Source organism: Mobula birostris, chromosome 8 (assembly GCF_030028105.1).
Source record: "Mobula birostris isolate sMobBir1 chromosome 8, sMobBir1.hap1, whole genome shotgun sequence".
Taxonomy (NCBI): Eukaryota; Metazoa; Chordata; class Chondrichthyes; order Myliobatiformes; family Myliobatidae; genus Mobula; species Mobula birostris.
Genome location: NC_092377.1, coordinates 82,053,110 through 82,070,796, shown reverse-complemented (window position 1 = coordinate 82,070,796; position 17,687 = coordinate 82,053,110). Strand labels below are relative to the sequence as shown.

General features: G+C 41.6%; 1 protein-coding gene across 3 annotated transcripts in view; it reads right to left on the bottom strand.

Moving 5' to 3' along the window:
- fermt1 (FERM domain containing kindlin 1) overlaps positions 1-17,687 on the bottom strand; it is an 80,411-nt gene that overhangs the window by 40,224 nt on the left and 22,500 nt on the right. For all 3 annotated transcript variants that reach the window (XM_072267094.1, XM_072267092.1, XM_072267093.1), the window contains 3 exons: positions 16,086-16,319; positions 9,831-9,974; positions 455-668 (listed from right to left, as the gene is read on the bottom strand). In XM_072267094.1, the coding sequence (XP_072123195.1) occupies positions 455-668; positions 9,831-9,974; positions 16,086-16,319 (592 nt within the window). The remainder of the gene's footprint in view (positions 1-454; positions 669-9,830; positions 9,975-16,085; positions 16,320-17,687) is intronic.

Genomic DNA, 17,687 nt, shown 5'->3' with positions numbered 1-17,687 from the left:
AATATGGTGGATCTGCACAACTGGTCAAGCAGAGTCTATGGAGAGGGAGCTGGGGTTAACATTTTAAATTTACTACCTTTCTTTTGAAGGCTTAAAAAAATCTGTGTTATTTCAAATTTTCCAGCATCTTCTGCATTCTGCTTTCACTTGAAATTTCATTTAAGAATCTGATGATTTTCTGCATAAATTTATGATCTACCTTTGATAACAAGCTAAAAACTAAAGCAATATTCTGATTATATAAATATTCTACATACAAACCAGTGGTATTCTATATATCTTCTAAGCTTCAAAAACAATTGTTCTTTTAAAAAGAAAATCACTACCATAATATTTATTACAAGCATACTTAAGGCAGGTATTAAAAGGTATTCATAATGCATTGCTTTTGATTAATTTACTTCAGATGTTAGTTTCAATTAACAAACAATCAATCCATTTCAAACATTCTTACCCAGCATTTAGTTTTGCTTTGTCAACTTGATTCTGTGGCCGGTACATTTTGGCCAGTACCTCTGGTGTAATGTTTGGCTGACTAACAGCTAGAATATTGCATTTTTGTTCAGCTAGAGGACTATCGCTGAACCAAGTGATTGTGGAAGAAACGGGCGTTCCATTGACAGGGTCATATATGGGAGTCATCGTCTTGCTGTACAGTCCAGGACTTGCTGCTCAATGAAACAGACAGAATGATGAAACATTTGCACAGCTGACTTTCAAATTGCAGGCATTTGTATAAAACATCTTGTTGAAACAAGGCAAAATGCTTGATATCCCTGGAGAAAGATACAAATCTAATTCAATAAAGTAATTCAGACAAATGACAGATCATCACTGTACTCTGTTTAAATGGAAATTGTCCATAATAATTTACAAACTAAGAATGCCAAAGTGAGGCAACATTTCAGCTAGCATGCTATTTCCCACAATGCCTATTGTCTGTAACATTCTAAACATGTTATTCAATGAGTAACTTTACTGGAAATGGTAATCGAGATTATCTTGCTACTGTATGCCACTTAGTAATTGTTGGATATGTATCAAACATTAATTCAGTTCAGCCTAGGTGTGTGAAAATTATTGCCTAGAAATTGGTGTACATATACCCATTTTATTTTTAAAGTACAAATCTCACATTAACACGAGGAATTCTGCAGATGCTGGAAATTCAAGCAACACACATCAAAGTGCATGTTTTCCCCAGGTTAAATTGCATTAGAGCCCACTTCCTATTGCAAATCATTATCCAGCAGTAAATTGGATGAGGCAAGATAGGGAACGAGCTACATTCCCTATGCACCTAGCATGTCACCCACACCTACTGACATCATTCCAGGCGTGGTGCCCGTTTTCACAGCTGCTGACAGAAACTGGACAGTAAGAAAACCAACCCAAGATACGAGATTTTTCCACTTGGTAAAACAAGCAGTAACTTCCCCATTCCCCACTCCCACAAAAATCGGTGAAGAGCTTCAAGCTAAAGGGGCTTTTATTTTTGCCAACAGCCCCTGCCTAGCTAACCTTTCAGTGCTTTGCTTCCCCCGCCCCCCCCCACCTACAAAACAACTCAAAGACAGCAGCATCTTTCTACCCGGTGCTGTGATATCTGGCTCCCTGATGCAACCTTACCTTGCTTGGAGCAACTAAATGCATGGGAGCTATCCAGTCAGACCATCAGTCAGATAGCGTCCGAGACACACATTAGTGATCCAGCTTCTTCCTCTGCCCCAAAACTACCCAATTCTTCCCCATCACCAGGGTTAAACACCAGTCTACAATCACCAAGTTTGTTTGGATCAGCTTCAGCGCTGAAGCCTCATTGGAAACACAGACAGAAAGATACAAATCAGCAAGTTGTAACATTGATTGGAATGGACGCAAGGGGTGAGAAACACACTCCAGAACTGGAGAAAGTTGATGTGGCAAGAGTTTACATTAATAGAGGGAAAGGCAGGGTGGATTACTTGATGTTGTCCTGATGTGTTTTCGAGCAGTGCCTGAAGAAAGGAAAATATTAATAACGTCATTTCTTGGACTCTCAGCAGACAGACTGAGGGTAGTGGTTAGTACTTTGCTAGTCTCCTTGTTACAGGACTAAGGCCTACCAACAAGGTTATTCAATTAACCATCACTATTGCATTTTATATTAATTGGAAGAGGAACAAAGGATAGGAGGGCGAGACATGCCTCAGTACTGTGACTACACTTTACCCAGGCATGTCTAGAGAGGTTACCAGGCAGGAAAAGAATAATAGTGCTTTATTTTATGTAGTTCCGGAGAACGAATACTCTCTAGTGCTAACATGAATAGTGTCAGGGCAATTAGGCTCAATAGGAAAGACTGGCAGCTACTCATCAGTTCAAACATCTTGTGAATGTGCTAGGACATGAATGGGTTGGCAGGTTATAAACACATGACAAAAGAAATGTTATAGAAAAAGCACGCTGTGAGGAAGAGACTGGAGGCCCATTCATACAGGTGACATTTAACTATTGTCAAAAGGCAACTTCAATCCCCAATTCTAGCTGGTGCAGAGAAGCATCAATCTCTTGCGCCCTCCACAATCAGAAGTGCAACACTTGTACACTTATGCACTAAATCACCTTTATTGCATCAGAAGGAACAATGAAGTGGGCCATCATTCTACCTCATGTTAGCTCAAGAATTGCAGCAGATTACAGAGAGATCAGTGCTCCATGCTGTTTCTGTTATGCTCAGAAGGGTTATTTTGCTTAAAATTTCAAGTTAAAACTTCTAATTATTTAGCAAGTTATTACTGAATCTTTTGTTATTATTAAAGTACATTGCACTATTAGAAAAATAAATCTACTAGTAGCAGCGTTTAATATTTTTCTAGTTCAGAGCTTTTTTTGATCCGAAATGTGTGCCATAAGAATTAAAAGAAAAACAAACCAATACATACTGAGAGGTGCAATGTTTAGAGAGGCTAAAATGAAACAAAGGCTTTGTCTGAAACCCAAATGCATTTCTATTGAGTCACTTGTATACATGCAACCAACAGAAACACTGGAAGTAGTCAATAGGTTGTAAGGAAAGAGTTGAATTTGATTCCTTCTTGGTATATGCTAAAATGTGTAAACCAAAATCGAAATTTGTAAGACAAAATGGTGTTACCTAGGAATGTGGTAATAGCTTAGAAATGTGCATGGATGCACATCCTTGAGATTTGATATTGGTAAGGATTTGTTCCTTCTTATAGACTTATTATCTCTGTTTCTAGGTTATGTGCCTAGACTGAAGGTCATAAGAAACAAGAAATTGGAGGATGGTGCCGCTAAGGGATGGCAATGTCCTGGCATAAAAGTTACGTTAGATCTTTGAAGGGTATAAAAAGGGGCAATACCTTTCTGAAAGTGGGAATATTAGGCTGAGCTGTGACTACTGCTAAGAGCTAGAGATAGACACAAGGATGCTGAGAAGGAAAAAGACTGGCAAAACTTTCTGACACTCGTGGTTACCTTCGGCAGGACATTGTGTAGCATGACTTAATGATTGGTTGATAAGTATTATTTTGTCTCTTTCACTACTTTATTGACTATTTTTCTTTCTTTCTATATTATTATTCTTAAACTAAGGATGAGCATGTGCTGGAGCTTTTGGAAAACATCAAGTTGGATAAGACACAGTGACTGGACGGGATGTACCCCAGGCTACTGTGAGAAGCGAGGGAAGAGATTGCTGAGCCTCTGGCAATGATCTTTGCATCATCAATGGACACGGGAGAGGTTCCGGAGGAGTGGAGGGTTGCGGATGTTGTTCCCTTATTCAAGAGAGGAAGTAGGGATAGCCTAGGAAATGATAGGCCAGTGAGTCTTACTTCAGTGGTTGGTAAGATAGCAAAGATGAGCAGGAAGCCAGAGAATTGGGAAACTTTTAAAGAGCAACAGAGGATAACTAAAAAGGCAATATGGGGAGAAAAGATGAGATACGAAGGCAAGCTAGCCAAGAATATAAAGGAGAATAGTAAAAGCTTCTTTAGGTATGTGAAGAGGAAAAAATTAGCTAAAATCAAAGTTGGGCCCCTGAAGACAGAAACAGGTGAATTTATTATGGGGAGCAAGGAAATGGCAGATGAGTTGAACAGGTACTTTGGATCTGTCTTCACTGGGGAAGACACAAACAATCTCCCAGATGTAATAGTGGCCGGAGAACCTAGGGTAATGGAGGAACTGAAGGAGGTTCACTTTAGGCAGAAAATGGTGTTGCACAGACTGATGGGACTGAAGGCTGATAAATTTCCAGGGCCTGATGGTCTGCACCCCAGGGTATTAAGGGGGTGGCTCTAGAAATCGTGGACGAATTGGTAATTATTTTCCAATGTTCTATAGATTCAGGATCAGTTCCTGAGGACTGGAGGGTAGCTAATGTTATCCCACTTTTTAAGAAAAGAGGGAGCGAGAAAACAAGGAATTATAGACCAGTTAGCCTGACATCAGTGGTGGGGAAGATGCTGGAGTCAATTATAAAAGATGAAATTATGACACATCTGGATAGCAGTAACAGGATCGGTCCGAGTCAGCATGGATTTACGAAGGGGAAATCATGCTTGACTAATCTTCTGCAATTTTTTGAGGATGTAACTATGAAAATGGACAAGGGAGAGCCAGTGGATGTAGTGTACCTGGACTTTCAGAAAGCCTTTGATAAGATCTCACATAGGAGATTAGTGGGCAAAATTGGAGCATATGGTATTGGGGGTAGGGTACTGACATGGATAGAGAATTGATTGGCAGACAGGAAACAAAGAGTAGGGATTAACGGGTCCCTTTCAGAATGGCAGGCGGTGACAAGTGGGGAACTGCAAGGCTCGGTGCTGGGACCGCAGCTATTTACAATATACAAACATTAGCAAATTTGCAGGTGACACAAAGCTGGGTGGCAGTGTGAAATGTGTGGAGGATGTTGAGATAATGCAGGATGACTTGGACAGGTTGGGTGAGTAGGCAGATGCATGGCAGATGCAGTTTAATGTGGATAAATGTGAGGTTATCCACTTTGGTGGCAAGAACAGGAAGGCAGGTTACTATCTGAATGGTGTCAAGTTAGGAAAAGGGGAAGTACAATGAGATCTAGGTGTCCTTGTTCATCAGTCACTGAAAGTAAGCATGCGGGTACAGCAAGCAATGAAGAAAGCTAATGGCATGTTGGCCTTCATAACAAGGGGAGTTGAGTATAGGAGCAAAAAGGTCCTTCTGCAGTTGTACAGGGCCTTGGTGAGACCACACCTGGAGTACTTCGTACTGTTCTGGTCTTCAAATTTGAGGAAGGACATTCTTGCTATTGAGGGAGTGCAGCGGAGGTTCACGAGGTTAATTCCTGGGATGGCAGGACTATCAAATGTTGAAAGATTAGAGTGACTGGGCTTGTATACACTGGAATTTAGAAGGATGAGGGGGGGATCTGATTGAAACATGTAAGATTATTAAGGGATTGGACACGCTAGAGGCAGGAAACATGTTCCGGATGTTGGGGGAGTCCAGAACCAGAGGCCACAATTTGAGAATAAGGGGTAGGTCATTTAGAACGGAGTTGAGGAAAAACTTTTTCACCCAGAGAGTTGTGGATCTGTGGAATGCTCTGCCTCAGAAAGCCAGTGGAGGCAAATTCTCTGGATATTTTCAAGAAAGGAAGTATGTCCAGGACAGTTTCCTGACACAGTATGTGGACAGGCCGACTAGGGGGTATGCCATACTAGATCTAGTACTAGGTAATGAACCGGGTCAGGTCACAGACCTCTCAGTGGGTGAGCATCTGGGGGACAGTGACCACCGCTCCCTGGTCTTTAGCATCATCATGGAAAAGGATAGAATCAGAGAGGACAGGAACATTTTTAATTGGGGAGAGGCAAATTATGAGGCTATAAGGCTAGAACTTGCGGATGTGAATTGGGATAATGTTTTTGCAGAGAAATGTACTATGGATATGTGGTCGATGTTTAGAGATCTCTTGCAGGATGTTAGGGATAAATTTGTCCCGGTGAGGAAGATAAAGAATGGTAGGGTGAAGGAACCATGGGTGACAAGTGAGGTGGAAAATCTAGTCAGGTGGAAGAAGGCAGCATACATGAGGTTTAGGAAGCAAGGATCAGATGGGTCTATTGAGGAATATAGGGAAGCAAGAAAGGAGCTTAAGAAGGGGCTGAGAAGAGCAAGAAGGGGGCATGAGAAGGCCTTGGCGATTAGGGTAAAGGAAAACGCCAAGGCATTCTTCAATTATGTGAAGAAAAAAAGGATGACAGGAGTGAAGGAAGGACTAATTAGAGATAAAGTTGGGAAGATGTGCCTGGAGGCTGTGGAAGTGAGCGAGGTCCTCAATGAATACTTCTCTTTGGTATTCACCAATGAGAGGGAACTTGATGATGGTGAGGACAATATGAGTGAGGTTGATGTTCTGGAACATGTTGATATTAAGGGAGAGGAGATGTTGGAGTTGGTAAAATACATTAGGACGGATAAGTCCCCGAGGCCTGACAGAACATTCCCCAGGCTGCTCCACGAGGTGAGAGAAGAGATTGCTGAGCCTCTGGCCAGGATCTTTATGTCCTCGTTGTCCACGGGAATGGTACCGGAGGATTGGAGGGAGGCGAATGTTGTCCCCTTGTTCAAAAAAGGTAGTAGGAATAGTCCAGGTAATTATAGACCAGTGAGCCTTACATCTGTGGTGGGTAAGCTGTTGGAAAAGATTCTTAGAGATAGGATCTCTGGGCATTTAGAGAATCATGGACAGGGATCAGGGACAGTCAGCATGGCTTTGTGAAGGGCAGATCGTGTCTAACAAGCCTGATAGAGTTCTTTGATGTGGTTACGAGGCATATAGATGAGGGTAGTGCAGTGGATGTGATCTATATGGATTTTAGTAAGGCATTTGACAAGGTTCCACATGGTAGGTTTATTCAGAAAGTCAGAAGGCACGGGATCCAGGGAAGTTTGGCCAGGTGGATTCAGAAGTGGCTTGCCTGCAGAAGGCAGGGGGTCGTGGTAGAGGGAGTACATTCAGATTGGAGGATTGTGACTAGTGGTGTCCCACAAGGATCTGTTCTGGGACCTCTACTTTTCGTGATTTTTATTAACGACCTGGATGTAGGGGTAGAAGGGTGGGTTGGCAAGTTTGCAGACGACACAAAGGTTGGTGGTGTTGTGGATAGTGTAGAGGATTGTCAAAGATTGCAAAGAGACATTGATAGGATGCAGAAGTGGGCTGAGAAGTGGCAGATGGAGTTCAACCCTGAGAGTGTGAGGTGGTACACTTTGGAAGGACAAACTCCAAGGCAGAGTACAAAGTAAATGGCAGGATACTTGGTAGTGTGGAGGAGCAGAGGGATCTGGATGTACATGTAGACAGATCCCTGAAAGTTGCCTCACAGGTGGATAGGGTAGTTAAGAAAGCTTATGTGGTGTTAGCATTCATAAGTCGAGGGATAGAGCTTAAGAGTCGCGATGTAATGATGCAGCTCTATAAAACTCTGGTTAGGCCAAACTTGGGAGTACTGTGTCCAATTCTGGTCACCTCACTATAGGAAGGATATGGAAACATTGGAAAGGGTACAGAGGAGATTTACCAGGATGCTGCCTGGCTTAGAGAGTATGCATTATCATCAGAGATTAAGGGAGCTAGGGCTTTACTCTTTGGAGAGAAGGAGGATGAGAGGAGACATGATAGAGGTGTACAAGATAATAAGAGGAATAGATAGAGTGGATAGCCAGCGCCTCTTCCCCAGGGCACCACTGCTCAATACAAGAGGACATGGCTTTAAGGTAAGGGCTGGGAAGTTCAAGGGGGATATTAGAGGAAGGTTTTTTACTCAGAGAGTGGTGCGTGGAATGCGCTGCCTGAGTCAGTGGTGGAGGCAGATACACTAGTGAAGTTTAAGAGACTACTAGACAGGTATATGGAGGAATTTAAGGTGGGGCTTATATGGGAGGCAGGGTTTGAGGGTCGGCACAACATTGTGGGCTGAAGGGCCTGTACTGTGCTGTACTATTCTATGTTCTATTAAAGAGTTAGATAGAACTCTTAATGATAGCGGAGTAAAGGGATATGGGGATAAGGCAGGAATGGGGTACTGATTGCGGATGATCAGCCATGATCACAGTAAATGGCGGTGCTGGCTCAAAGGGCCGAATGGCCTTCTCCTGCACCTATTGTCTATTGTAAGTTGATGGAGAAGATCCTGAGAGACAGGATTTATGAACATTTGGAGAGGGATAATATGATTAGAAATAGTCAGCATGGCTTTGTCAAAGGCAGGTTGTACCTTACGAGCCTGATTGAATTTTTTGAAGATGTGACTAAACACATTGATGAAGGTAGAGCCATTGATGTAGTGTACATGAATTTCAGCAAGGCATTTAATAAGTTACCCCATGTAAGGCTTATTGAGAAAGTAAGGAGGCATGGGATCCAAGGGGAGCTTGCTTGTGGATCCAGAGCTGGCTTGCCCACAGAAGGCAAAGAGTGGTTGTAGACGGGTCATATTCTGCATGGAGGCCAGTGACCAGTGGTGTGCCTCAGGGATCTGTTCTGGGGCCCCTACTCATTGTGATTTTTATAAATCACCTGGATGAGGAAGCGGAGGGATGGTTAGTAAATTTGCTGATGACACATATGTTAGGGGTATTGTGGATAGTGTGGAGGACTGTCAGAAGTTACAATGGGACACTGATAGGATGCAAAACTGGGCTGAGAAGTGGCGATGGAGTTCAACCCAGATAAGTGTGGGGTGGTTCATTTTGGTAGGTCAAACACAATGGTAGAATATAGCATTAATGGGAAGACTCTTGGCAGTGTGGAGGAAAAGAGGGATCTTGGGGTCCAAGTCCATAGGACTCTCAAAGCTGCTACACAGGTTGACTCTGTGGTTAAGAAGGCTTACGGTGCATTGGCCTTCATCAATCATGAGACTGAGTTTAAGAGCCGAGAGGTAATGTTGCAGCTATATAGGACCCTGGTCAGACCCCACTTGGAGTACTGTGCTCAATTCTGGTCACCTCACTACAGGAAGGACGTGGAAACCATAGAAAGGGTGCAGAGCAGATTTTCAAGGATGTTGCCTGGATTGTGGAGCATGTCGTATTAGAATAGATTGACTGAACTCGGCCTTTTCTCCTTGGAGCGACAGAGTATGAGAGGGAACCTGTTAGAGGTGTTCAAGATAATAAGAGGCATTGATCGTGTGGATAGTCAGAGGCTTTTCCCCAGGGCTGAAATGGCTAGCACGAGAGGGCATAATTTTAAGGTGCTTGGAAGTAGGTACAGAGGAGATGTAAGGGATAAGTTTTTTACGCAGAGAGTGGTGAGTGCGTGGAATGGGCTGCCAGTGGCAGTGGTGGAGGCGGAAACAATAGGGTCTTTTAAGAGACTCCTGGATGGGTACATGGAGCTTAGAAAAATAGAGGGCTGTGGGTAAAGCCTAGGTAGTTCTAAGGTAGGGACATGTTCGGCACAGCTTTGTGGGCTGAAGGGCCTGTATTGTGCTGTAGGTTTTCTATGTTTCTAACAAAGTAACTTCTTATAACTTTCAACAATGGGTACAGTGCCTCCTTTGTTTGCAGATACCTCTTGCTGCTAAATCAGAAAAGAACAAGAAATGAATCTTTAAAATATTTTCTCTACACAAATCAAGCAGCACTTGTGTGGAGGCAATGCAAGAAAGATTTTCCAGTTCTGTCGAAAGGTCCTCAACATGAAAACTTGTCACTCTTTCTTTCTCTATGAATGCTGCTTGACTTGCTGAATTTTTCAAACTTTTTCTGCTTTTGTTTTGGTTTCCAGTATCTTGTTCCAAATTGAATCAATGCATTTTAATTACCTATTGATCCTGGGGATAATGGCACCTGATCCAAATCTAAAACATCTTCATTAATTGGACGTATATCAATTTTTTCTTTACTCTTCTTTTTAACGACAGTCTTTTGCGGTTTCAATAGGGAAAGTTCCTCTGGCCTACGAATATCTGAAAAGAAAATTGATAAAATACAAATGATTAAATCTAGTGCATTCAATTAGAACGAGATGCTCATAACATATTCTTAAGTGCATAGACTGGATCTACCTCCTTTTTTAATGAGTCCAAATTCAAATTTCATCAGTGACAAATCTTACGATAACTTGATGAGTATTCTCATATGTTTTTCACTCAGACTCTGGCGGGGGTCTGCTTTCCAAACTGCAAATTTTTCAAAAGAAGGCCTCATTTATTGTGGAGTTAGGAAAGCAATTGATTTCTCTCTGGCTCCACCTCAAACTCTGTCAAATCTGTTTCTCTTTCCACAAATGCTTTTGTGACCTTCTGAGCATTTCCAGATTTTCTTTTAGGTTTCCAATATCTGCAAGTTTTCTTGTTTTCATTGGTTGCTGGATACCCCATTTTCCCTCTTATCCAAGCTGGTCAATCTGTTCTACTCCACTGCAGATTGTTGCCTTCAAGGTCACAACTCTTTCTCACTGCTCACTTGCACTTGCTTTCTCAGACAAGTGATAGCCGTATGTTTGAATCCAGTATTAGTTATTCACAACAAAAACAAACAACAACTTTAAATGATTAAATATGGAAAGTCAACTCTGGTGTGATAATGTTCGGAAAGGTCAATCATGGGAAAGCTGGATAAACACATGACAAAAACAAACTTGAGGGATAAAACAACAGGAGGATATAAAGTCAGAATCACACAGCACAGAAACAGACCTCTCAGCTCAGCATGTCTATGTTGACCATTAATTGTCCATCTGTACTAATCACATTGATGAGCATTAACAGTCCATCATCTATAGCCTACTATACCTTGGGAATTGAAGTGCTCATCCAGATGATGTGTGACTTGCCTCCAGGCAGAGTGTTTCTGACACGCACCAGTGAGGTTAGTCATAGAAGTGTGCAGCAGTTGATTGGGGGTGTGGGGGGGGGGAAACACTGTCGGAGAGGCTCATATACCAGTAGCAATATTGTCCTTTACTGTAATACAATTTTGAAACAATCTTATAGTTGTGCAAAATTTAAATTGAGTGTATTTGCAAATTAGAAATTTTAGAAATTTCCTGTTGAGCAAAAGACTAGCAATCAAGGGTATATATTGGAATTGTGAAGTTTACTGTTTTTTGATGTTAACATTTTATAGTTACTGTATTATCAAAAGGGGTGCTGTGCATTGAGTCAACAGATTTAGGACTTCCTCCTGAAGCTTCCATAAGGGCTCTCCTGAACACCCATCATAACTATGGCAAGAGGAAAAATGTTTGTACACCATCTGAGATTCTGTTCATCTTCCTCTGAAGTTACAGAGCCAAGTAGATAAATCCCTAAATACCATTTCTCATTACTGAGTGAACATTTGTTTTTCCAAACTTTATTACGCAAACAAGGTTAACAAAAATGTTCGGGTAGCAAGTACGCAACATTTATGAGCTTGTACAGCTGCTTAAAAGAATTAATAGGAATATATTTGTGAGTCCATTAAAGGCATTGAGAGTCAATATGAGACATGTGGGAGGGCCATCTCAGCACAAGCTAAGCAGTCTACACAAACACATTTGGAAGTAAATGCAATCATATTTTGTTTGTTTTTTTTTGGTGCTGGGCTACCTTTTGCAGTCTTGGGTTGGCCAGAAATTGGGCCTAAATCTACATTACTTTTCTGCATAGTTTCCTTTCACATGCAGTATAGTCATAAGCCACCCCAAAGAACCAATACTCTTCACAGCTCTATTTCCAGCTCAACTCCGCCTGGACCCTGCAATGGGTTTTGAGAGCAGAACAAAGAAAATGTGCCCCCAAATTTCTGACCTCCAGTCCTTACACCAATGCCATGTCTAAAAATAAGAAACATCTCCAAAAAAAAAAAATTAATGTATAATCAAAGTGGGCAACAATCCTTTCGTGCTCCTGAGCAGCATAACATGGTTCCTCTCTGTCAAGGCAGATACTGTACCTACATTCAAAGAGCATACAGCAATGCAATTTATACATCAGAATTCTTGCAGATATTACAGATCAGGTATACATATCAAATGTAGATCATTTTCATTGGCAGACATGGAATGAACACACATTCTGCACTGGTATTCAGTTGCTACTTGCAGTAAAAGAAAAAAATAACTTCAGAGATATTCTTTAGATTGTCCTTACAGCAGGTTAAAAGGTCAGTATAACATTGTGGGACAAAGGGTCTGTACTCTGTTATACTGTTCTGTGTTCTAAACAGCTGAAACCTTAAACTATATTGAATTTCATTTTGTTAGATTTACTGCAGCTGAAGTGCTCCTTTTACAGGAGGAATCCAACTTAATTCAGAAAATCCATAATTTTTCTCTGCTCTCCCAGAAAAGGCAATACCTATGCTTTCCTCCTCCACTAATCCAGGTGTTTAGAGTCATAGCTATGTGGCGGGAGGAGAAGATGCGGCGCGACGCAGCTTGCAGTGGCCACTCCAATGGTGATGTCTGTTATTTGTCAAGTAGGGTGCCGTGCACAATCCTGATTTGATGGAGACGGACGTGAGAGCACAGAAGAACATCTGGTGAAACTTCTGAAATGCCTGCTTCGCTGCTGCTGCTACTGTGTGGTCCAGAATCTCCAGAGAAGGCCCCGAGTCCTCGGCTTTGCTTGTTGCTTGGTGGCCGGGGTGGGGTCGAAGCGCTCGGCAGAGGATAGTGCTCGGAGAGGCTGTATCAGAGGGGCTGGTCAGAGGCTCGAAGTTTTCAGATGGACTCAGAGTCCGCTGCGGTTGGGTGCTTCCAATGGTGTTGCATCGGCAAGTTGGCGGCGCTCGGAGGGTCGTGGCAGGTCGAGTTTCTCCCTTCCGCCGCCTGCGTGAGGTGATGAGTCTATCAGGACTTTGAGACATTTTTATACCGTGCCCATGGTCTGCTCTTTATCAAATTATGGTATTGCTTTGCACTACTGTAACTATATGTTATGATTATGTGGTTTTGTCAGTTTTAGTCTTGGTTTGTCCTGTGTTTTCTTGTGATATCATTCTGGAGGGACGTTGTATCATTTTTTAATGCATGCATTTCTAAATGACAATAAACGAGGACTGATTGTCCTCATAATCTAATGTATACACACCCCCACCCCCAAAAGTCTGCTCTGACACTGATCCCCATTCTCCTGCCTTCTCACTGTAATATTTATCCTGTACATGCTGGAGGTTATTAAGAAGACTGAAACCTCCTAAACATTGGAAGGCCTACATAGAATGGACGCGGAGAAGATGTTTCCAATAGCGGGAGAACTAAGACCAGACGGCAGAGCCTCAGAGTTGGACATCTCTTTAGAACAAAGATGAGGAGGAATTTCTACAGACAGCTGTGGATGCCAAGTCACTGGGTATACTTAAAGCAGAAGTTGCTAGGTATAACCAAATAATATTCAAATGAAAGGTGGGTACTTCAATTTATAGATGAAAGGCACAGGCTTCATAATTTCACTTGAATCAATCAGAAAAAAATGATTATTTCCCATGTTTTCCCCTCTACACATAGGATTGAAAGAAATCCATAAAGAAAGGAGTGTGCATTAAACAAGAAATGAAATACAAGTTTTGTACTTTAATGTACTTGTTAATTTTAACAAAAGGATGACAATATACAAGGGCATAATACAAAAATAAATAAAGACTAACATTCCAATGTTAGTTGTATTCTCAATGTGACTGGAACGACACATCAGAAGTGGTACCCTTTCAATATTAAGCTGAATATTCTTCATTAAACTTCATTCATGGTGGTAAAGTTCACATACTCAGCACAGTAGTTACACCAGAAATGATTCAGGGGAAATAGAGCTTACAGTAGAGCTAGAACTAAATGATGACCAATTGGATCCTGGATCCAATTCCAACAGTAAGGATAGGCAGCACACCTCTGCCATGCTGACCCGTCACACTGGTAAAGTACGGCTGCTCCCTCAGCACCCCCTGCTTTACTCTCAGACTGCATGACTTGATTATGCTCCAACTTCATCTGCAGGTTTGCAGATGACACAAGCATAGTGGTCCAAATCTCAAATAAGAGAGAGAGCAGCAAAAGGAGAAGGACAGCCTGGTAGCAAAGTGCACAAGATCTTGTCTACATCAACAGTGCTGTAGGCAAGAGGGTTGGAAACCTCATGTTCCTAATGAATAATCACCAATAGCCTGTCCTGGTCTCATCATGAAGATACAGCCAAAAGAATTCACCAGTACTTTTACTTCCTCAGAAGGCTAAAGAAATTTGGCATGAGTCCTTTGACCCTCACCATTTTTTAAAAATTGATTAATGGCTTGGTATGGCAACTGCCCTGCATGTGACTGCAAGAAACTGCAGAACTGTGGACACAGCTCAGCCGTCACAGAAACCAGCGACCCCTCCATGGACTCTGTCTGTACTTCTCCCCATCTCAGTAAGGCAGCCAACCTAAATACCCAACCTACCAGAACATCCTTTCTTCTCCCTCCTCCCCTTACAAAGAAGATACAAAAGCCTGAAAGCACATACCAGCAGGTTTAGGAACAACTGCCCCTGGCATGAAAAGATGCACTCATGGCCTCACAATCTACCTCGTTAAGAGTTTGCGTCTTATTGTCTGCCTGCACTTTCTCTGTATCTGTTGCACTTTATTCTGCATTTATTAATGTTTTCCCTTGTGCTACCTCAATGCACTGAAGTAACAAAATGATCTGTATGGATGGCATGCAAAACAAAGTTTTTTACTGTACCTCAGAACATGTGATAAGAAAAAAACAATTTACCAATTTAAAGCTGTTTTGATTCATTTGCATTTAGAGAGGCGTGAAAGATGCATATTGTGGTGGTTAAAGTGATCATGGGACTTCTTGGGACAGGCATTTTTCATTAGGTGCGCAGGACATCAGAAACTCTAACCCAAACCTACATACCTTCAGTAAACTGAATATTTACACAATGGAGATCAATAAAGAAACTTCAAAGGATGTGGCACAAAGATCAGTAAATACAATCATCCTCGAGGCTTTCAGAATAAGGCCCAGAGTAGCCATGATCTGATCAAACAGAGGGGAATACCCAAATAACCTACGTCTGCTCACCAATTCTACCTCCATTACATCCTGTAATGCCAGTAAGGATTAGATGTAATCAGCAGGGGACCACCTTCAAAACTGCAGTTGTGTGCAAGGGCAGCTATAAAAGTGGTTTTGCAAGAAGAAAAATAAAAGCAAAAATTAGGCTGGAATCAAAACCAAAGGCACATGCAACAAAAGCAACATCAAACAAAAATATACAAGGTACTAAAGCAAAAACTACAACCTCCAGTACCTTCAACCCCAGTACCCATTTTAATTACACTAATTTGCACTTGTAGGATTGAACATAGGAAATAACCCCATTAAATAATCACTCAGAGGATACAATGAGGTACAATTGTTTTTTTCCGCTAAAACTTTGATTGCAGAAGGTAAACTTAAATGGAAGTCGAAATAAATTTTTGGGAGCATTTAATATTCTCTCAGCGAGCCATAAAAGCAGTTATGTTCAAGCTTCAAATAAAATTTCTGCAGAAGTCAGCTGTGGAAAATAAACACTTGCAAATTCCTCTTAAGTAGGGGATTGGGGATTGTAAATGGTTTTGTGCTGATTAAAGATAGTCCACGCACAAAACAGATAGTCACGCTCCTTAATGAAGCTGTTTGTCATCTTCTTTATTCATTCTCAACCTAATGCTTTCAATCTACTTGTCTTCCCCCGTGATGATGAACAAACCCAGGGCTGCACAGGATATTTCCTTAGTCCCCCTGGTCTCAGACTGACAAGGATCCACACTAACTTTAGCTGATCCTTGTCCTTTCAATACATCTATAAAAGCTTTTTCAGTCTATTTTATGCTTATTAGGCTTTTTGATTATTTTTAACTTCATTAAAGAGCGAGACAATTGGACCAAATGCTTAGGACTTCCCTGTTGCACCATCAATGCTTCCAGCAATTTGCAGCAAGTAATGTAATCTAAATCTTAAATGCAATAGCATAATATACAAATTACTTCATCCACAAGATGCTTCATACTAGCAATTTCTGTAGATTTTAGAAAACAAAACAATGTAGTCTACTTACTCAAAGCCTTGCAGATATCGATCACTGCCCTGAAGACCACTGAAGAAAAACTAACTTTTAATCTTACTGTCTTCATATTAGGCAACTGTAGTTTTAGTAACTTGTGCTGGGGTGTGTAAAGCAGTTTAGCATCAGCTTGGATTCCATACTTGTCCAAAGTCCAGTGAGTTTTCAGAAGCCAGCACTTCTTTTGTTCCCACCAAAGGGCGTAGTCTGACCAGTCTTGGGGTACAGCTATTAGAAAAGCAAAATCCAGTTAAAATATTTAAAATAAATCTGTCAGTAAGTTTAAATAAAGTTCTCTCTCATATGTGAATACAAGACATGAAGGTCTCTATTTTCAGCTGATTTCCTTACTAAGTTTTTGCATGCAAGTAGGTATATCTCGACCTGTATTAAAGAGATTAAAGATTAGCTTTGTTACATGTACACTGAAACACACAATGAAATGTGTTGTTTGTGTCAAATCATATCAGCGAAGATTGTGCTGGGAAGCCTGCAAATGTGACCACACCTCCTGTACCAATATTGTACGCCCACAACTCACTCACCCTAACTGTATGTCTTTGCAATATGGGAGGAAACTGGAGCACATGGAGGAAAGCCATGCGGTCATGTGGGTAACGTACAAACTCCTTATAGACAGCTGTGGGAATTGTATCCCAAATCGCTTGTGCTGCAATAGCATCAGGATAACCACTATGCTACTGTGTTGCCAGAACTATGCTATCATGTTATTGTGTAAAAGACAATTGCAAGTCAGCAACTGGTTTTACAATTCCAACAATTTTTATTTGCATTAATTTCATTTATCAGATTAAGAAAATGATCAGTGTAAAACCCCGCACTACAGTATCAAGTAGTCCTCTCATCACCTCTGTCTCATCAAATTTTTTTGATTTTTAGATTATGAAGACATGCAGTCCTCTTTTATTGTCATTTAGTAATGCATGCATTAAGAAATGATACAATATTTCCTCCGGTGTGATATCACAAAACACAGGACAGACCAAGACTGAAAAAACTAACAAAACCACATAATTGTAGCATATAGTTACAACAGTGCAACAATACCATAACTTGATGAAGAACAGTCCATGAGCACAGTAAAAAGTTCAAAGTTTCTCAAATGTCCCACATCTCATGCAGATGGGAGAAGGAAGAAAACTCTCCCTGCCATGCCCGACCACAGTCCGACTCAAAGTCGTCCGAAAACTTCGAGCCTCCAATTAGCCTTCCGACACCGAGTACCAAGCGCCATCCCTATCCAAATGATTCGACCTCAATCTTGGTCGCCAGCAGCAGGCAAAGCCAGGGATTTTGAGGCCTTCCCTCCGGAAGATTCTCCATCACGCAGTAACAACAGCAGCAAACTGGCGTTTCAGAAATTTCTCCAGATGTTCCTCTGTGCTTTCACGTCTGTCTCCATCAAATCAGAATTGTCCACGGCCCCTATTTAACGGATACGATATCATTTTCACCGGAAGGCTGCGTGCGCGCAAGGCGCGCTGTTCTCTCTCCTCCCGCCTTTCCGCATTCTACTGTAATGCTTGGGGAAATCAAGATATCCTGTGCAACCCTGGGTTTGAAATCTTACCTGGG